At 30.5% G+C, this 22,309-nt stretch overlaps 1 protein-coding gene and 2 pseudogenes across 2 annotated transcripts; 2 read left to right on the forward strand and 1 right to left on the reverse strand.

Moving 5' to 3' along the window:
* Positions 1–2,002: 2,002 nt before the first annotated feature.
* LOC137825644 (transcription factor HY5-like) lies at positions 2,003–16,371 on the reverse strand. 2 transcript variants are annotated; one of them, XM_068631369.2, is made up of 4 exons: positions 16,098–16,371; positions 15,586–15,781; positions 2,310–2,466; positions 2,003–2,228 (listed from the first exon to the last, which is right to left on the reverse strand). In XM_068631369.2, the coding sequence occupies exons 1-4, from the start codon at positions 16,258–16,260 to the stop codon at positions 2,190–2,192; spliced, it is 555 nt and encodes a 184-aa protein (XP_068487470.1). In that variant the 5' UTR covers positions 16,261–16,371; the 3' UTR covers positions 2,003–2,189. The 2 variants fall into 2 exon arrangements, with proteins under 2 accessions (XP_068487470.1, XP_090150488.1); XM_090294362.1 differs by having other exon boundaries at positions 16,094–16,225.
* LOC150025481 (uncharacterized) lies at positions 4,790–7,094 on the forward strand (annotated as a pseudogene).
* A 788-nt stretch (positions 16,372–17,159) lies between the features above and the next one.
* Positions 17,160–17,341, forward strand: LOC137827392 (U2 spliceosomal RNA; annotated as a pseudogene).
* The last annotated feature ends 4,968 nt before the right edge of the window (positions 17,342–22,309 follow it).

A 22,309-nucleotide genomic window follows, 5' to 3' on the forward strand; every position in this document is an offset into this window, starting at 1 on the left:
GAACCATAACTCTAACAAAAATAACATGTAGATTTTGACAATAGGTTAACATTGTGGAAAACCAGTACCAAGATATTAGTGAGAATTTGAACAACCTACAAAGTTTACTTTTTGCAAGAAATACATTTTTATAACAGGAAAATGTTTGGCATTTAGATATTGGTTAGCGTAACCATATGTGTGAAAAAAATGAGCTATTTTGTTATTTTAGATGAATCAATGAAGTCCATGTTGACTAAAGTGGATGGATTTGATGTGCTCAAAGCTAAATCACAAAGACTGCAAAGTCGTGCATGTGTATGTGTGTTTAGGTAGATTTTCATGTGTATGTGTGTTTAGGTAGATTTTGTTGTATATTCATCACTATGTATTATGATTCAAGACATCTCCAAGAAAACGTTTTTAAAACTTGAAGAAGCATGGAGCCAAAAGAGACCATCAATTCAACATGTAAAAGCTTTTGGCTGTATATCTTATGTTCATGTACCACCATATCAACTAAGAAAGAAACTTGACAAAGAAATGCGTGTTCATGAAATACTGCATAAATTCAAAGGCACATAAAGTATACAATCCCGAGACAAAGAAAGTGATTATAAGTCAAAATGTGACATTTAAGTCAAAATGTGACATTTGGTGAAGAAGGAATACATGATTGGTCTCTAAAAGTCCAAAGATAGTTGATGGGGTTTCCAGATAGTTATGTACAATAAAATCAACAAATAAAAATAATCTTATAATGCCATAATCACAATGAAGATGACCTACTAGATTGGAGGATTATGTTGTGGGTAATGTTAATGATTCATCTAATAAAAAAATTTCAATTTTTCTTTTTTTGCAAATATATATATATATATATATATATATATATATATATATATATATATATATATATATCAAATGGATGTCAATTATGTTTTTAAATGATACTTTGGTGGAAGAAGTATACCTTAAGGAACTTGCGAGTTATGTTATTGAGAGTAAGAAAGATAAAGTCTATAGATTGAAGAAAGCATCATACATTTTGAAGGAGGCTCCAAGGTCTCATTATAAGAATATTGATTCATATTTTGCCAAATGACTTTTAGATATGCCTATTCGAACACACTTTATATATTAAATCTATTGAGTCAGGAGATACTCCACTACAATAAAAAATGGTTTTAACGGGGTTTATTTTTACATTATCCAAGGTTAAAACCTCTATTAAGTCATTTATTCAAGGTTGCAGTTTCCCCTGCTAAACCATCTTAAACCACATTAAAAGTCATTCAAAACCCTTGTTAAATATCATGGGTTTAAGAACCTTCGTAAAATACCATATGTTTCAAAACCTCCGTTAACTACCATGGGTTTAAGAACCTTCGCAAAATATCATAAGTTTCAAAATTTTCGTAAAATAACTTTCCGTCTGAAATAACCTTCAACCCCATTTTCCATCATCTCTAACGATCCTTCTAACTTCTCTCTTCCACCGTAGACACATTGCTCTCCGGCACAGATTCAATGGCCACCACCGATAGTCCTAACCAGGAATCACAATTCAGCCACATTTATGTCATATTAAATTTAAGAAGAAGAAACACTAAATAAGACATTATCTTCTTCTTACTACAATATTGCTTCTTCCATCACCTTGTTGCCCCAACTTAGGAACTAGAGTTTATCACTGATTTATATTGTTTCTGTTTCAAGTTCATGTAAATTTTCAATTACTTTAATCTACATTCTTGAAGAGAAGAATATGTAAACTAAAGATAGAAGGAGTTTCTAATAATTGAAATGATTAACAAACAATTTAAGATGTTTCAACAAATAGAGAATGCTTGGGGTTTTGGGATAGGCTACGTGATAGAAGGTTTATGAGGCTATGTGATAGAAGGTTTATGAGACTATGTGAAGTAGTTACTTTTATATAAAAAGGTTGAAATATCTTTTAAGTATTTTATTTTATTGAATTTATTTATTGTTGATAAAAACAAATATTAGGGTTTTAAAGGAAAGCAATATTAAGATTTTATAAAAGTATTAGAAGATTTTAAGGATACAATGTTTGACCACTAAAACAAAAACAAGTAGGTTTAAATATTTTACATAGATTCAGACAGAAACCTTTAACAAACAGAAACTAAAAGGAATGATAAACACAACTGAATCTCCTGGAAGCCAGACTTTGCATTAGTCTGCTAATTGTCGTCAACTTTAGCCCTCGTGTTCATAAGAATCTGCCCAGTATATGATTCCAGATATTTTAATATTGTTTGGTTTATATATAAATGTATATAATGTAGTGAGTGTGAAGGTACCTTTCGCAGCATGGTGTTTTCATTGATCAACGTTGAAATTTGCTCTTCTAAATTGCTATTCTTCTCTTCCAACTCCACAGCACTTGATTCCAACTCATTTACGTAAACCTTTTTCCTTTCACGGGCTTGTTGAGCAGAAACTCTGTTCCTTAATAACCTGTTTGTGTCGTCAAAAGTCATGAACTAGTTTCTCAGATTATTTTCTTTTAACTTCTTAATATTTTTATTCGAATTCACTCGTAACAAATTTTGTTTTGTCACTTGCTTATAAGTATTAAGATAAATTTACTAAATAATTTTGATTGTAGAAATGCATATGTATGTAGGCGATCTCACTTTATTATTTCCCCCACTCAGTAAAGATATCAAATAATTTCCCCTGACAATTTTTTAGTAATTATATTTTAAAAACTTTTAATTCTTTTTAATTTAAAAGACAATTACATGTATTTTTTATATTTCAAAAACAATAATAAACTATTAGTAGTCTATTAACTATATAACATTCTTAATATATCATTTTTATGTTGTTAATGTTAAGGCATGGAGGGGATATATGCCATGAAATAAGTGAGAGTCTAATTCCAAAAGTTATGTTATGGATAATTTATGATTTTTATGATAACACAATGTCAAATTTTGGTTACTATAATCAAGTTAGTTAGAGGGAAACAAGAGATGTATAAGATGAACTTAAAAAAAATTATCATAAGACTACTTAAAAGTTTTTTTTTTTTTTTATCAAAATTTGATGTTATTTAACAAGAAGATAATGTGAACAACATTAAAGATTATTCGACAAAAACAAATAAAGTAGATTCCTACATTTCATACTTCATGTTGTTTGGGCATCCCAAGTTATTTCTTACACAACAAACCAATTCCTTGTGTTTGAATGTTCAAATTTGACATTAAGAAGTACAAAGTGATTTGAAAAGTTAAAGTTGTTTAACATTTAAGAAAAATAATTTTATAGAAAAAAGTGTTGACATAAGTTAATCATGATATGTAAAAACTTTGACATGAGGACTTTGAACAAATGGACTAGTATAAAATATCAACATTTAACGACGGTTCTAAGAACCGTTGTTAATTTGAAGCGACAGAGTGAAAGAAGACGGTTGTATTTAGAACCGATGTTATTGTTGTGTTCGCAAATTTGAAATTTCGCCCACCCATTCTCTATTTCACCTTCACACTCATTTTTAGGTATTTCACTCACACCTCACCATTACCACTCTCTTTCCTAACCATTTCACTCCTACTCTTTCTTTTCCTCCGCTTCACTCCTCTTGCTTGTGCCGTTCAAGTTGCAGGGGGCCTTGCATCACTCTCTTCTCACGTTGTCATAGTCACAGTATACAACAACGACCACCGCGCCCCTGCGTCTCCCATCGTGCCGCGCCTCCCAGCGTGGAGGTTCCTGTTCCGAAGACCTTTGCTGCTGCTTTTCCTCACCGCCCAACATTTCCTCCTTGCTGCCCTGCTTCCTCCTTGCTCCTCCTTGCTTCCCGGCTTCCTATCAAAGTTCCCGCACGTATGCCCGAGCTTCCCCGCCATTTTAATTCACTCCACTTTTCAGGTTAGTATGTTTTTATTTAAAATTTAATAATATATTAAATTTTATTTACTATATTTTGAACGTGTTTTTTCTGAGTCCGGTGGTATCCGACCTTCAACAATTTTGATTTAGTTTTTAATACTTAAATATTATTTTTACATATTGAACACACTGATTCTGAGTCCGGAGGTGTCCAACCTTCGACAATTTTGATTTAGTTTTATGATGAATTAGATAATACATCTGATTACATATTGAACATACTGATTATGAGTCCAGAGGTGTCCGACCTTCGACAATTTTGATTTAGTTTTATAATGAATTAGATTGTACATCTGATTATATATGAAACTTGTTGATGCTGAATTTGGAGGTGTCCGACCTTCGACAATTTTAATTTTCTTAGTTTATCAGTTCTATGGATCGAAGTTGGATTAATAAACCACAGATAAGTGATGCTTACGAAAGAGGGGTGTAAGAATTCATACAGTTTGCATAACATAATGCCGTTAGTATTAATAATGGAATAAGCATAAGGTTTCCTTGTGTCAATTGTTTGAATGGAAGGATATTGAGTGTTTCCGAAATTAGAGAACAACTTTTGTGTGATGGATTTTTGAAAACTTATACAACATGGACATGGCATGATGAATTGTTAGACTTGCCAAGTGTGCACAGAGCTCCGGAGGAAGTTCATTTCTCAATGGACGATAGGTTAGAAGACATGATTTGTGATGTGGGAGCATAATCTTTTGCTAATGCAGTTTTCGAAAATATGTCCAATGATGCAGAGACTCCTTTGTATCCTGGTTCAACTAACTTCACATGATTATGAACAGTATTAAGGTTGATGATATTGAAGGCAATGAATGGATGGAACGACAAAAGCTTTACAAAATTGCTTCAATTACTGAAGGACATGCTTCCAGAAGGAAATACATTACGCAATCGAAATTATGAGGCAAATAAAATTCTTTGTCCGATGGGTATGGAATATAAAACAATACATTCATGTCCTAAAGATTGTATTTTATACAAAAATGAGTATGAAAATTTAAGAAGATGTCTTAGGTGTGGTTTTTCACGTTATAAGGTTAAAGTTGGTCAAAATGATGAAATTGATGAATTCACAAAGGAAGGTCCTCCTGCTAAGGTCATTTGGTATCTTCCAATAATTCCAAGACTTAAGCATTTGTTTGCAAATGTAGATGATGCTAAAAACCTTAGGTGGCATGCCGATAATAGAAAATGTGAAGGACTACTTCGTCATCTAGCAGATTGTTTGTAATGGAAGAAGATTGATAAAGAATTTCCTTTATTTGGAAAAGAATCAAGAAACTTAAGACTTGGATTGGCTACTTATGGAATGAATCCCTTTGGAAATTTAAGTAGTAATCATAGTTCGTGGCTCGTTTTGTTAGTGATTTACAACTTACCTCCTGCTTTGTGTATGAAGCGCAAATACATGATGTTATGTATGATGATCTCTGGTCCAAAACAACCTGGAAATGACATAGATGTTTATCTTAATCCATTGATTGAAGATTTGAAATTATTTTGGAATGAACGGGTTGATGTGTTTGACACATTTAAGAATGAATCTTTCCGATTACATACGATGCTATTTTGTACTATCAATGACTTCCTTGCATATGGGAACTTGTCAGGTTATAGTGTGAAAGGCCATAGAGCATGTCCAACATGTGAAGAGAAGACATCATATGAGCCGTTGAAACACGGAAGAAAAACCTGGCATCGTAGATTTCTAAAGAAATACCATCCGTATTGTAGATTGAAAAAAGCTTTTAACAGATACTAAGAACATGACATTTGTCCCACTCCCTTAAGTGGCCTTCAAATTTATGAAAAGATAAAAAATGTTAATGTGACTTTTGGAAAAATGAAGAAGAAGCAAACTATGAGTGAAATATGAAAGAAGAGATCAATTTTTTTTTCATCTTCCGTATTGGTGTAAGTTAGATGTCAGACACTGTATAGATTTAATGCATGTAGAAAAGAATGTGTGACAATCTAATAGGAACATTTATGAACATTAAAGGCAAAACAAAAGATGGTGTGAATGCACGTCTGAATTTGATTGAGATGAATATACGAGAGGAATTGGCATCGCGAGAAGTTGGTAAACGTACATAAGCCTGCAGCGTGTTACACTTTCTTAGAAAAGAGAAAACAAGTTTTTGTGAATGTTTTAAAGGTGTTAAGGTACCACAAGGCTACTCTTCAAACGTGAAGAGTCTTGTATCTATGAATGATTTGAAACTATTTGGCTTAAATTCTCATGCTTGTTACGTTCTAATGCAACAATTACTATCGGTGGCTATTTATGGAATCTTACCAAAAAATTACTGGGCATACAATCACTCGACTATGTTAATTTTTCAATTTGATATGTAGTAAAGAGATTGAATCTTAGAAGTTGGATGAACTTGAAGAAGAAATTATTGTTATCTTGTGTCAACTCGAGATATTTTTTCCTCCATCATTTTTTGATATCTTGGGACATTTGGTTGTTCATCTTGTAAGAGAAATCAGATTGTGTGGGTCAGTTTATATGCGATGGATGTATCCAGTTGAACGATACATGAAGATTTTGAAGGGATATGTGAAGAATCAATGTCATCCGAAAGCTTCCATTATTGAAAGACACATTCAAAAGAATCTATTGAGTTTTGTTCCGAGTACTTGTCAAAAGACAAATCTATAGGAGTTCCTGAAAATATTGGCACTCTCGTAGATTGATAAGTATATCTTCAAAAAGTGTACATGTCATAAGCAAATCTAGAGAAGAGGTTTTGCAAGCATATTTGTATATCCTGAATAACACTAATAAGGTATTACCATACTTAGATACACACAAAGACATTGTGAAATATAAGAATCCAAGACAATCAGAAAAGTGGGTGTTAATTGAGCATAACAAAACTTTCATGACATGGTTTAAGCAACAAATCATGAATGATCCATCAGCATCTGAAACATTAACATGGCTTGAAAACGGTCTCAAGTTTGATGTTTTATGTTGTTATGGCTATGAAGTAAATGGCTGCTTGTTTTACACAAAGTCTCAAGATGATAGGAGTATAATGCAAAATAGTGGAGTCACCTTGGAGGCAGAGTCTATGCAGTTTTCAACTTCAAATGATCAAAATCCTGTTGGGGGATCAATGCCTTATTATGGTCATAGTAGAGATTTGGGAAGTTAATTATACCAAGTTTACTGTACCTGTTATCAAATGCAAGTGGGTTGACAATAAGACTGGTGTCAAAGTTGATGAGTCAGGAATGACTCTGGTTGACTTTCGAAAGATAGGTTATCATGACGAACCATTCATAATGGCATATCAAGCTTCTCAAGTTTGCTATATCCAATATCCTACGTCTGAACACTGGTTTGTTGTGCTACATGAAAAAAAAAGCAACATAATAACCCACAAGATACAAACAATGACATTTGTGAGATTGAATCACTTACAAGAACGACAATCAATAAAGAGCACGAGGATGTTATTGATGTTGTACATGCAACTCGAAATGATCATGACGAAGGAATATATATTTGTATGTGCATGTGTTTCACGTTTAGTTTTACAATATTTAATTTTTATTATATTTCATATTCTTGATGCTTATCATATTTGTTTGATAACAGGAACATGGTAGATGATAAAGTTCCTCGTTTAAGAACTGGTAGAGGGCCTACAAGATTAAAGAGTATGTGTAAGAAATAAAGGTGAAAAAAATATCATTTCCTATTGATGCCAACACTAGTGTGGCCACTGGGCCATATGCAAAGAATTTTAGCAGTTATCTCGGAGTAGTTGCTCGTGAAAGGATATCTATCTTAATTGATTCCTGGGATCACGTGAATGAGCACGAGAGAAACATGATTTGGCAAGATATTCTGGTACGTAATTGTTTTTACTTTGTTCAATCTGAAGTTATTTTATACTTTGCTCAATCTGAAGTTTGTTTATGAACTAATCATCCCAAATAATGAGACGCATTATGAGATCCTGAATATGGAAACCTTCAGAGCGAAGGTTCTTTCTAATGTGAGTATCAAGTTTCGTCAGTTTAAATCAAAATTGACAACAAATTATATGTATTGATACGACCCAAATCCATAAAGAGATGACCATGGATGCCAACCTTGAAGGGTCATCTCAACAAGCAAAAGAAGATGCCATCAATAGGAGGAATGGTCAAGGACCAAAACACTTGAAGTTCTTCTTATTAGTGTTCTTAACTTTGAGGCCCAAGCCCAACAAAATCCCAAGCCCAAACTGAGGCCCAAGCCCAACACATGATTTCATCATCCATCACGCCTCAGAAGATTATTAAGAACAAGGGCACATGCATTAGTAGATGACCAATTGATATATCTTTTTGTAATTTCTTTAGAATAGATTTAAATAGAACATAAAAGGGAGGTGTGGATAGGATTTTAGGGCTTATGAGAAGAAGTAGTAAAGTCACACTTTCCATGTGAAGTCACACCTTCCATGTGACTAGTATTGGGCGGTAATTTCAAATGAGTTTCATTTGAATTTCCCACCTATTTGCTTTGTGAAAACCGAACCTATGACACTATAAATAGGGATGCTTGGTTCATGTAAAAATACATTGAAATTGAAGTTACTATACTCAAATTGAGTGAAAATTTGTGAGACTTGTTTCTCCTTTCCTAGTCTTATCTTGTGAGTCTTTGGAAGCTCTCAAGTGGCGACAACCTCACTCATCTTGGAGTCTATTCGCCTTCCAAGTGGCGTGAATCATTTCCTTAGGATAAACCACATAAGTTCTTCCCTTCCTTCATCTTCTAATTCCATTTCCATAACATGTCAATCTCTAAATATGTGTTGTTCATTTGTTCTTGTTTTCAATCGGTAAAATAGCGTTGTTTCTTATTTCTAATCAATTCAAATGCTTTCTTAGATGATTCTATTCGGTTCATTGTTTTTAATTTGTGTTTCTATTCGGTTCATGTTAATAGCATTGTGTTCTTGATTCCGCACCATTAATTGTCATCCATAATCACCTATACTTGTGTTTTTCCTTTGATCTTTGGAAATGAACCTTCACATATACTTAACACTTATTAAGTTAATGTCCAGTGGGAATTTTCATTCTAAAAGGTGTCACCTAATGAATCAACCTAAAATCAACTCACATCATATATGGTGGAAGGAAAGGAGAAAATCCTTGTACAAAATATGCATCCCTTTATGAAGAAACTTGGTAACAGTTTCTGAAGATTCGAGAAACTGAGAAATGGAAGGTTAATATCACTTGTTTTATTTGGATGTAGTTTATATTAACGTATTATTAACTTTTGAATGATAGGATGTTCGGAAGAAAGCAAAATCCATTAAGGCACATAATGAGACTGCACACTTATTGTCCCTGTGGTTATATGATGTTAGAGCAGAAGATGCTTGAAGAAAATATTAAAGCACGTTCTACTTCTATTGAGGAAGGGAATAGTGTAGATTATTTCAGGCCTCCATCCCCACCATCCCGACATGAGAAATGGAAGAGTGTCCGTTCACAACGAACAACTGAACGAATTGTAAGAAATATGTTCTCTATATGTTATTTTAAATTCAATGTGTTGAAGTTTGACAATTTATTTTCATTTGTTGTAGGATTCTCTTGTTGAGCAATCAACACATGGGACTTTTAATCCATATGGTCGTGAAGATATTCTTAATGTTTCTATCGAACGACCTGAGCACCCTGGACGTGTTTGTGTATTTGGAAATGGGATTGGGATTCGGTCATACTTTGGACGCTCATCACATAGCAAGGAACAATCGTTCAGTCAACCTAGCCAGGAGTATTTGCGACAGTTACGACAACAAATAAAGGCTGAGGTAACTCAAGAGATTAGAGAAAGCTTAATGGAGGAGTTTAATAAGCGGATGGATAGGGAGTTTGAAAAGCGGTGGGAGGGTTTAAGACTCTCGCAGCAACCACCTACTATGGTACAAGATGACCCGCCTCCTATCAAGAAAGTCAGCACTAAAGGGAGTTGTTCGGCGGTTGATCTATCCAGGGATGACTTTGGCTCAACTAGCCAATGCGAGTTATATGTCGAGTATAATTCTTTTACCCGATTTGTTTCCCTAGGTAAGTGTTATGAGGGGGGTCACAATGTTACACAATGTGCCTCTTCCTTCTAATTTGATAAAGGTCACGGTGGAGAAGGTTCTCTATCGTGATGTTGCAGTTCCTGTGTCGACATCAGAGGTGACAAATTAGGAGAGGCATTACATACTTTCATTGCTTGACCTAGACATCTCGTCAGACCTATATCAGACTCTACGGTATATCTTTGCACTAATAGGATTATATATCAAATATATTACATTCTAACTAATTTAATTATTTGTTTTTTTGTTGATGAGTAGTAGGAACCTAAGACAAAACTGCCTCCGCAAAAGAAGAAAAAAAATTCTCCATTGATGATCCTGTGGCAGCATTGGTGGAAGTTGCTACAACTTTAGATACAACCATTGTAGAGGTTCCATGGGATGCCAATGTTTTTGGAAGGCATAGTGATGTACCATTTTTTTTCACATGTATGATTTGTTGGACCTTGCATCCGAAAATCAAGAGATTAACATAACAATTCTGCAATTATGGATAATGTAAGTTCAATTATTAAAATCTTTATACTTTTGATTTATTATATATTTTAGTACTAACTTATTGAAAGTTAGGTATATTTGTGGATTATGCTTCAATGAGGGGAAACAAGATACATATGGGTTTTAGACCCTCAACTCATTCAATCACTTGGAAATAAGAAGTCAGAAACACAAACATACATCACCACTGCCTTAAAAAATGGAGGAAAACAAATTTATTTTTCTTCGTATATCCATGAGTAAGTCCATATTTATTAAATAAGTTATACTAAATTATTGAAATAAGAGAAACTAACTGATTTGTTATATAGGCATCATTGGCAACTATTGATCATATATGTTCAAGATCATACCGTTGCATGATTTTGCTCCTTGCATAAGAAACCCCCTAACTATTTTAAACACATTATAGATAGGTACAACAATTTCATTTAACATTTATTATTACTTATACATTATATTATGTTATATATTCTAACACGAAATCTTATTATTTCAGTGCTTACTCTGGATATAACATGTTGAATGGGAGGGGAAGTGCAAACGCAAAAAGACTCACTTGGATGCACCTTAAGGTATTTAAAGTATATTTGTTGACTCACTTTAATGTGTCTTATTCATTCATTTAATAACATTTATTTTCACATGCATTGGCAATTTGGAAGTTATGAGTGCAGTTATTATGTTATGTAGTGGATGTCGACTATTATGCTAGCTGGAATTGATAGAGGTTAGGATCATGTAATACCTCAATACAAAAACACTTTAAAATTCGGCATTTATTATTCATGCACTAATTCAAAAAAATTCAAATGTCACAGTTTTTCAATGACCTACAACCTCTAGATTCAGAAGCATTGGAGTATGTGACGACAACATGGTCAAAATATTTTATAACCATGTATAACACCTCAGGATAGATAAATTATTAGAATGACATAACTTTTTCATATATTATAAAAACTTTTTGTAGAAAGCTATATATACTTAATTTGTTGTATATATTTTTTATATTTAAATTATGATATTAAATGCTTTTATTTTTTGAAAATTGGATATTTTATGCAGGTTTGAGTTGTATATATATAAAATAAAACATTTTTTTTAAAAAAAGTAACATAACGTTGGTTTACAAATCTTGTTTTTTTCTTAACAATTACACACTTATAACGACGGTTCCAATAGTCTTTAAAAAAAATATTTTTTTAAAAATTTCGTTTTTTACTAGCCAAAGTAACGACGTTTGGTTACACATGTTGTTATAATTAATTTATAACAACAATTCCTCAATCGTCATTATAAATGACTTATTTATAACGACACTCAGAATAACGAAGGTTCGAGAGCCATCTTTATATGTCATTTTTAACCATTGTTAATGTACTTTTCTGTACTAGTGTAGCTAAATTTCTATAAGTATAAGCCATTTCATGTAAAAAAGATTAATGTGCAATATGTGATTCTAGGTAAACTGAATACATTGCATGCAAAGAGATTGAGAAAGCTTATGAGTGTTAAATAAAAGATCGCCTACTACATAAGTTTTAAAGAGTGAATGTTAGTTGTAAATCTTTTACAATGTTAAGTTTTTCTCTTGTAAAATGATGTGCTCAAACAATTTTTGTCTTCGTGAAAGTTTGCTTATAACCTTTTAAACAACCTGTCTTGTATTGCCAAGATTGACATTGTGAATTCAAAAGCTGAGAAATGGCATAATGTAGTAGTGTTTCATCTTAAGGGGAGATAAAGGATAAATAAGAGTGACTTTATATACTAAGGTGAGGCAAAAGTAGCAATGCAAGACACTACAAAAAGAATCATATTTATCGACGAATTTTTATTCACTAATCTGAATGCGTAGGTAAATTCAACATTATCTACGGATCTGAATTCGTAGGTAAATTTAACATTACTAAAAAATATTATTCACGGATATGAATTCATAGGTAAATTCAGCATTACCTACAAATTATTAGTCACATATCTCTGTCAGTAGGTAAATTTTTCATTATTCACAAATTTTTTCCATGAATCTATATCCATAAGTAAATTCAATATTATTATTAATATAAATATTTTTATAAACAATAGTAATAATATTAAGAATAGAAGTCTTAATTATTTTAATAATATAAATAATATTAATCATAATAATTATATAGGTAATATTAAAATTATTATTATAATATGAATAATTATAAAAAAATATTCATAAATTGTAATAATAAATAATAATTATAAATAATAATCGTAAATAATAAGAAAAGATAAAAGAATAAAAAAAAAATTAAGGAAAAATATGCAAAATTACTTACAGACTCAAGTTGGTTTACTTACGGACTCAAGTTAGTGGGTATTACCTATGGACCTTAGTGAATATGTAATATCTACACACTAAAATTGGTGATATTACCTACAAACTAGAGTTAGTGGGTATTATCTACAAACTGAAGTTGGTGAATATTATCTACGGACTAGAGTTGGTAAGGTATGCCTACTGTTAATATTATAAAATTAATTATATAAATATAAAAATATGAATAATATGAATTTATTTATAATTATTTATAATATTAATAATAATAATATTAATGGTATTAATGATATTGATAATAAAAATAGTATTAATAATATTATTCAAATGACTTTACTTTGAATGTCAGTGGACTTGTTGGATAAAAAACTCATTCCAGAAAAAATTTCAAATGGACTTGATGGATAGAAAACTCATTTCAGAAAAAATTTCAAATAATTTTAAAATATCTATTAAAATACTTCTAGAGCTAACCTTTTATTTTAGATAGTATCAAAAGCTAATTTCTTGGGATTAGTTTTGGAGATTGAGATTAGTTTTGGAGAATGAAAAGATTGGATCCAAAATATTGCAATGGAGAACGAGGCACAAGTTGTAAACAAACCATATTTAGTTAAAGGTGAAAAGTTTGAAAACAAAGATGATTGTTTTCTTCAAATAAAGTTATATTAATATGACGTACATAATAGCGGAAAGTCAATTCATTCTATTAGACAAATCAAACAAGCTCTTTGTTGATGGTATTTGTTGAAGGTATAATACATTTTTAAGTAAAAAAAGTTACATCTAACTATCTAACTATCTAACTATAAACTATACCTTTTGACATTATGATAAGTTTTTATCCAATATTTGTTATCAGGGTCTAGATCACAAGATTCCCTGAAGAATAATTCATAAGAAAAAGATTATTGCATGTTAAATTAATTATTCCCTAAAACTTCAAGATTAAATATGAAGATGCACAAGATATCAAAATGGTGTCTTATGACAAACACGTCCTCAACTCTTTGCATATTTTACAACATGTATTAAAAGTTTTATTAAATTTTGTTTTAGAATTAATCTTTTATTTTAATTAATTGTGTTTAAATAGGATGTATCACAAGTAATTTTGTTTCATATGTAGAAATAATAATATAAAAGATTATGCGAAATAAATGTTTATCTAATATGCATTATATTTATATTTTTTTCATTACTAATAGAGAAGGTAGCACAATAATAATTTTATATTGTGTTTTATATTATGATAAACATAACAGAGGATGTCCAATTCAATTCAGTGGACGAATCAAACGAGCCTTTTGTTGTTATCAATAATTATCTTATAGTAGAGATTATTAAACTATATTACATTAAATTATGATGTTTGGAATATTACGTCCTTAAATAGAGAAAGTTCAACCCTAACTATCAACCATAATATTTAACTTAATATAACTTTTGATCGAATTGTTATCAAAATAAAGGCCATGAATTATTTTCAAGAGAGTAGTTTGCGATCGGGGAAAATTATTGTTGGGAACATTAAGATTGTACAACTTCAAGATTATACAACCTCTTTGTATATATATAGCAAAAATATATGAATTAATTTTCAAATCATTAAACAGCCTTTTTATTCAATTTTGTTTTAGAATTAATCTTCTATTTTAATTAGTTGTGCTTAAATCGGATGCCACACTAGAGTAATTTTGTTTTATATGCTATAAATAATAATATAAACAAATTCTGCGAAATGAGTTTTTTTGTTGTTGGTAGTATGCATTATATTTTATTTTTCTTTACAATAAAAAAGGTAGCACAATAATAGTTTTATCTTGTGTTTATATTAAAAAAATAAATGGAAAATAATATATAATATTAAAACAATAAATGAAAAATCATATATCAAACAATAAATAAAAAGTCATATATAATTAAGTGACAATTTTTTATTAATATATAAATTAAATATTTTTTACTTTATGCCTTTACAATGTCAACCAATCATTTTCAGGTTGTTTGTTCAGAAGTATAAATCAAAGACAAATTTCTCCAGAGGTAATATTTTAGTTTATACTTTTTAATGAAAGCTTGATATCAGATATATTGTATTTCCACGAAAATTATTTTATACTATGATAACCTACCTTTTACACATTTTTTCTTTCTTTTATTTTTAAATTTAATCAACAAATTAAAAGTTACTAAATTGATTAAATATCAAATGAACATGCTCATATAAAAACCATTCTTTATTAAGTTTAGGCTTAATTATTTCTTGGTTATATTATTCATTTACTTCATCTAATTTAATCTCATTAAAATGTTAAATCAACTTCTTTAATTTTTAAAAATTCAACAATGTTACAACTTTATATCCAATTCACAAATATTTTTTGACAGTTTTAATTTACGCATAAATTTTTTGTAAGCAATGTAAGTTATAAAACTAGCCACCTTAATTTAAACAATCAAAACGATCATATTATTGTATTTTTAAAATTAAAGAACTTGAATAAACTTGTAAAAGTCACATTGTTTCATTTTTAAAATTGAAAAGTTGATTAAAAGAAGACTAAATTGGACATAATAGGTAAACAAATAACAGAATGAGAAGTAATTAAGCCTGAAGTTCAAAATTTAACCTGCATTACTTTTATTTTTCTGCTAAAATATGAAGTACGTAGCTAGGTTTGGCATTCTTTTGCAGTTGCATATATATAAATGTATTTGAGTACATACCTCTTGTGCCGTCTATGCTCTTTCTCGAGAGGGTTTCTTCCTTGGCGACGTTTTCCAGAGAAACCAGAATAATGTATATGTGGATCTGTCAAGTTACTTTGATTAACATTACTGCTACATGGATTTGTTGCTGCAGAATCAACACTCAGTGCAGCTTCCACATCTGGAACCGTGAACACATCTTCATCGCTATCTTCTGCATTAGATAACAAAACCATTTGTCTTTCACCCGGAAGAAAAAAATTAACTGCAAGAGGTACCCTTTTGATCTTATGCCTCTAAACAGGGAAAAACTCAGATATATAGCTTTCTGAGATTCATCATTGTTCTTAGTGTTGAAGTTTCACGTAGACTATTGTAGTAAAATTCAAAGATTTAGGATCATAACTACATTTTCTTCATGTCTAGAACCATGTTAAAAGTGAAGTTTAAACTCAACTTAATTCCGTAAAACCGATCTAAACTATAAGATTTAAGTCCAATAATTAAAAAGTAAATAACGTCTCACCTACCATTTTGGAGTATCTTAGTAGAAGTAGGTATGGGAGGGAAAGAGATGTGTGAAGAAGAGGGAGGTGTGGAAGAGGAGGGTGTTTCTCCTTCTTTGATCTTCAAGGGTGGAAAAGGAGTGTTGTTGTTGTTGGTGTTTGCCTTAGTCTCTATAGGAAGAGACATGATCTGTTTTGCTGTTACGTATCTGATATTTATTATTTAGAGAAAGGAATTTGAATGCAGGAAAAGGAGTACTTGAGTTTGTTTGCAGGGATGATGGAGTCTCTCTTTGATAGAAGATATAGAAGATTGCCATAATTTAATAGAAGGATGGGGCCAAAAAGTTTTGGTTCATAAATGAACACGTTGATGTGTATACAACCAACACTTTCCTACTGTTTCTGTGTTTTCGTACATCAAGTTTACTGTATACGTACTGCGTTTTTCGAATTCTTTCTCACATACCATGGATTCATTTTTTTCCCCCACACATGCACACTTTATTTAGGTTAAAATTTTGTCGTTGGAAACACAAATGCTCACTTTGGTTGAGCTAACATCCTAAACTTTGAGTTGGTTTTTAAATTTTTCCTTTTGTGTTTTGATTTATTAAATAATATAATAAAGAGGAAATATTGGAGAAAAAAAATTATAAAAAAAATAATTGAAAAAAATAGTTTGGAGGAAATATTAAAATTAATTTTAAAAATAATAATAAGAATTAATTATATTTAATAACTGTGTAGGATTTAATTATTTAGAGAAGTAAAAATTAGTTAAATAAATATTCAAAAAATAGATAATTTTTTAACAACAGAAATTTTGTGGAAAAAATAAAGGATTGTAAGAAAATAATGAAATGTATGTGATAGTTAAATTTATTCAGTAGTTAAAAATATATTAATTTTAAAAAATAATTGTTTGTAACATAAATTTAGAGAAATAATTTTTTTCATAAATAATAAATTTAAAGTCACATCTTTTAAGGAAATATAAATTTTAAAAATATGTACATATGTAAAATTTATGAATAAATAGAAGAAAAGAAAGACTTGTAAAAAAAATATTGGAATTTTTTTTAAATAGTTGGTATTTTTGAGCTGTGTATATGTTCTTATCAGTTTAATATTTGATATATGTATTATTAATTCACACGATACTAAATTAATTTTTGAAGGAGAGATTCCAATATAATAGCTTGCTATTGGGAATCTTATGTGTTGCTAAAGTCTTGCACTATAGAATTGAGTCTGACACACATAAAAAAAATAATTTTAAAAATATTGATACACTACAAGAAAACAAACAATTAGTTTCCAAATTCTTGCGTGGATCATTTTTGTTGGCCAAAATGACGAAAAACCCATGCAACAATGACATTCGACGCAAAACGACCCACGCATTTGCGTCAGCTTGCGTCGGCCACGATCCACGCATATGCGTCGGCCACGACCCACGCATATTTATATTTTAGGATTTTAAAATTATTTATTTAAATTTATTTAATGTATAACAAATATTTTAATATTTATTATTTAAATTATTTAATTATATATAAAATATTTTATTATTTTAAAGATTATTTATTTTAAATTTATTTTATTTATATATTGTCATAAATATTTTATTTTTGAAATTATGATATAAATTAGTTAAATTAAATTTATTAAATTGATGAAGTGTTTAATTTTGAAATTATTTAAAAGAAGTTATCTTAAAAATTTTATAAAGATTTGAAAACATGTAGAAAAATAATAATTAATTAAAAAATAGTAAAAAAAAAGTAAAACAAAAAGCGTATTTAAATTTTGTAAATATTATATAAAATATACATAAATTTAAGAATATAAATTCAAGATAAAGTAATTAATTAATGCAAATAGTAATGGATGTATTTATAAATAGAGAATAAATTTTATCTAAAAATATTTTATTTGGTTTAAGAAAAAAAAAGTTAGATAAAACTTTTGATTAATAACTTAAATAAATTTAATGTTATATGTGTGCAATGGATGAATAAACTAGGACTTTTGTTTTGATATCCATTATAATTTTGAAGATGTTATTTCTCATAAATGAATCATAAGATCATCTTAAAGAATTAACGAAAATGTATATGATACAAACATATTAAGATTAAGTGCGTGAGTAAGTAACTTATTCTTAATTGTTAGATTGATACAATATCCAAAGTGTTTCAAAGTTGACTACATGCTCTATAAATGTCATTGTTATAGTTATTGAGTATGATCTCGAAAAGAAATTAATGTTTTCTAACTGAAGCACATAATAATGTAGTAAGTTGTAAGTAACGAGATGACACATATGCAATATTCCTTATAAGTGTGTTAATATAGTTTCCCAATATACTAAATAATAGGTCTTTGACATAGTAATTTTAGTAGACTTAGTTCTTAATAAATGTAACATAAATAAGTAAGTTTCGACTGGGTGTGATATAAAATGAACTTAAAATCATGGAGTAGAGTTTATGATTACATTTTGGATTATAAGTTATGTACCGGTATGGGCGAGACCGACACTTGGTCTCCCTGACCGAGACCCACTTGGCTGTCCGAGACCTGGTGTACCTGACCGAGACCAGGGAGAACCTGGCCGAGACCTGAGAGACTTGACCGAGGCGATCGAGACCTGAAAGACTTGGCCGAGACCATGGAAGCTTGGCCGAGACAAGTGGAATCATCACTACCGGCCTGGCCGGCCGACCCATACTACCGTTAACGCTCAAACTAAGGTCGGTGAAGTTAATCCGTCATTAAGGATAAGGTAATACAACCCTAAGCAAGATCCACTCCACTAATCAGGCCCAATAAGGTAAGCCCATTAAAATAATATAAATAGCACACATCCCAAGGAGAAAGGTACGTACATCATTTATTACTGTTCACCTACCAGAATACTGATCACCCGCTCCACTGACTTGAGCGTCGGAGTGCCTTCACAGGTACCCCCCATCCGGTGTTCGCCCGAGACCGAGAGCCGAGGGAGAAGCACGAAGACGAGAAGGACCCCAGTCAAGCACCCATCAACCTGTCCGACCGAGGGAAGAAGACGAAGACTTCAATAGTTCTCTAGGTCCCATCTCCCTAGCAGGAAGAAGTTAATAACCCTAGTCCATTGTCAAGGTAAGAGTTGAACTAAGAAGTGCATTGTAAAGGCTGAAAGAGAGTATCATAAGCAATTTGAGAAATATGAGTCATTTCGTGATAGTTATAGAATTAACTTAGAATCATGGAATATAGTTGATTATTAGATTTTGGATTATAAGTTAGAAGGGGTGATGAGGGTATCATGAGCAATTTCAATAATAGAGTTCATTGATATTTGTGGTAGTAGATGTTATAGAAATTATACTCAATTTAGTTTTTGTATAAATTAAATTTGTTTATTGTTGTATAAATTAAACAAAGTTTTTTTTTACAATTTAAATTAATTTTATGTTGTAGAAATTAAATTAAATTATTTTAAATAAATTAAAGTAAATTTTTATTGTATAAATTAAATTAAATATTTTTGTATAAATTAAATAAAGGTTTTTTACAATTTAAATTAATTTTATGTTGTAGAAATTAAATTAAATTATTTTATATAAATTAAAGTAATTTTTTATTGTATAAATTAAATTAAATATTTTTTTATAAATTGAATTAATTTTTGTATTGTATAAATTAAATTAAATTATTTTTTATAAATTAATAAAAGATTTTGTTGTATAATGAAATTAATTTTTTTTACATTAAATTAAATATTTTTTGTTATATAAAAAAAGTTTAATTTATTTATTAAATTTTGAATTCGATTTTAAATTGAAATAAAATTAAAGTCGGATGTGGCCGACGCATACTTGGACTATATACTAAATTTTTTGTGTTCCCGGTTTTCCAACACCCCCAAATCTGAAAACCTAATTTTCCCAATTTCAGTTCCCTCCGCGTCCAGCTTTCTCTGCGAGAGCTTCCTCCGTGTCCAGCTTCCTCCGCGTCCAGCTTCCTTTGCGCGAGCTTCCTCCGCGTCCAGCTCTGCCTCCGGTCTAGGTCTGCCTCCTCCTCATGTTCACATTTTACCGATTTTGAATTTGGATTATTGAGCTGTGGTTGTTGGTTTGGATTATTGAGTGTTGGTTGCTGGTTTGGATTATTGAGTGTTGGTTGCCCATAAAAGAAATAATTGAACAACCCATTAAAAGAATGACTCACATTTTGAGTTGGATCTGGAAATAAAAAATGCAGTTGTGTTTGGTGAGTTGTGTTTTGAGTTTGAGTTTATGCCTGAGTTTTGTCCGTTTATGTGTCTGTTTTTGGCCCACGCAAAATGGTTGTTTTCTTGTAATGATAGAAAAGAAATTAAAAATGTATAGAAATATTTTTTTTTTCAAGTAACAAATTTTTGAAGTAACATTTTTGTATGCTTATTAATATAGAGGTTTATGAATGTAAACAAAGTTGAGATTTATATAATAAAGAAATTGAAAATTGGGTTGGAAAATATCGTAGATTGAGTTTATTTATATTAATAATTTTATCATATAATTTTTTTAAGTAAAGTAGAATGAATAAGAAAATATTTGAATGATTAGTTAAGTTGGAATTTAAATTTGACATGAATACATGTAAAGATAATACACGTAATTAGATAGAAAATAAAAATAAAAATAAACAAATAAACAATTAGTTAAATGTAGATCTTTTGATGTCGTGATGGACAATATAGGTATTGTCTTTTAAGTCGTGAATCAATTTATCTGAGGTTGTTCGTCGTAAATCTTTAGTTTGGATAAAAAGTTTTATGTTGTCCTATGATTGTTTACGCTGTATGGTTGGATGTAGTAGTCAAGTTTTTTTCCCAATGTTTGATCATTTGTGCAACATCAATGTTAGATTTGATTTCTATTTAATTGAGCACTATTTTTTCACTAACCATTCTTCAGGGACAACGGTAGTTGACTTTTGTGACTTCTTTGCATTGTAGTACTTAAGTTATGTTGTGTTACAGATGAAAAGACCATTTGTGTTGGATTGTCATTGTTCTTAGGTTGTTACATTTGTAGGGAGACCATAACCATTTTGGACTTTTTATTATGGTGGCTCTTTGGATGATACCTTTAAAGTCAAGTATTGCTTGCATGGAAGTGGTGTTGAGGGTTTGTTGGATTGAGTTGGTTTAAAAATGTCATAATTTGTTTTGTAGATCTTGTGAACTTAACATACAATTCAATGATTGTATTCAAAGGGAAATGAGACTTACAAGCTATCATTTCATGTACATGGACATCTATTGAAATATGAGTAGCGTAATACGGAAGTTGACCCTGTTTGTTAAGTGTAAGGTAATTGTATGGTATGCGAAATAGTCAAAGAGATTGACATTGAAACTAGAAACCTTTGTCACCTTGTGTAATTTGGTCATGTGCAAATAGTAAGGAGAGATAAGAATTGAAAGACATTTTCACTCTCTATGATGTTGAAGTCCTCCATTTGAAGATGAACAAAGTTCAACGATGATCATATGGAGAGAATGGATATGTTTGGGTTTTTAAAAGTGGTATTTTCGTTTCTTTATGGCATTAAGTTGGTATATGGTTCCATTTCTATAGTGGAAATCGTATCAAATGCTCAACACGTGTTCCTGGTGACTTGGACAAGTCCTAAACGTGTGATATTGTGCACAACACACTTATGGAGTGATTTAGACAAGTCCTAAACATGTGATATTGTGCATTTGCATTTGATGGTAAAGTTTGACTCACCCCAACAACCCATTACACGTCATGATAACACCCATCCAAGGTTTGTTGCGCTTAAGACATGTATGTAGTTATGTTGACAAGTCCTAGACTGGACAATAATAATTTTGTGTTTTTGACAATTTTTTTCGTTCAAACAACCCTGTCAGTGTCTTTTTTGGAAAAATTACTACGTGAAATGAACTTTTTTTTGGCCTATTTCTCTATTTAAGTCCGTCATTAGGTGCGACAAAGTATGGCACATGACATGATTCTAGGCTAGACAATAATGATTTGTTGTGTTTTGACATACTTTTTTGAACTCGTACTTCATTTTTTTTTTGTTCCAAACACCCGATCATTGTCTTTTCTAAAAAAATTAGAAAGTTAAATGCACTTCCTTAAGGTCCATTCTTGTATTTAAGTTCATTGTTTGGTGCAATAAAGTATGACACGTGACATGGTTCTAGGTTGGACACTAATGAATTT

Source organism: Phaseolus vulgaris, chromosome 8 (genome assembly GCF_051622355.1).
Source record: "Phaseolus vulgaris cultivar YP4 chromosome 8, ASM5162235v1, whole genome shotgun sequence".
Lineage (NCBI taxonomy): Eukaryota > Viridiplantae > Streptophyta > Magnoliopsida > Fabales > Fabaceae > Phaseolus > Phaseolus vulgaris.

What these genes read in the sequence shown, in the direction of transcription:
- LOC137825644 (XM_068631369.2), bottom strand. Translation starts at nt 16,260, where the DNA reads ATGTCTCTTCCTATAGAGACTAAGGCAAACACCAACAACAACAACACT. An exon ending in GAGCATAGACGGCACAAGAG is followed by an intron (nt 2,467 to 15,585) that starts GTATGTACTCAA and finishes CGACACAAACAG; the next exon opens with GTTATTAAGGAACAGAGTTT. An exon ending in AAAACACCATGCTGCGAAAG is followed by an intron (nt 2,229 to 2,309) that starts GTACCTTCACAC and finishes TATACTGGGCAG; the next exon opens with ATTCTTATGAACACGAGGGC.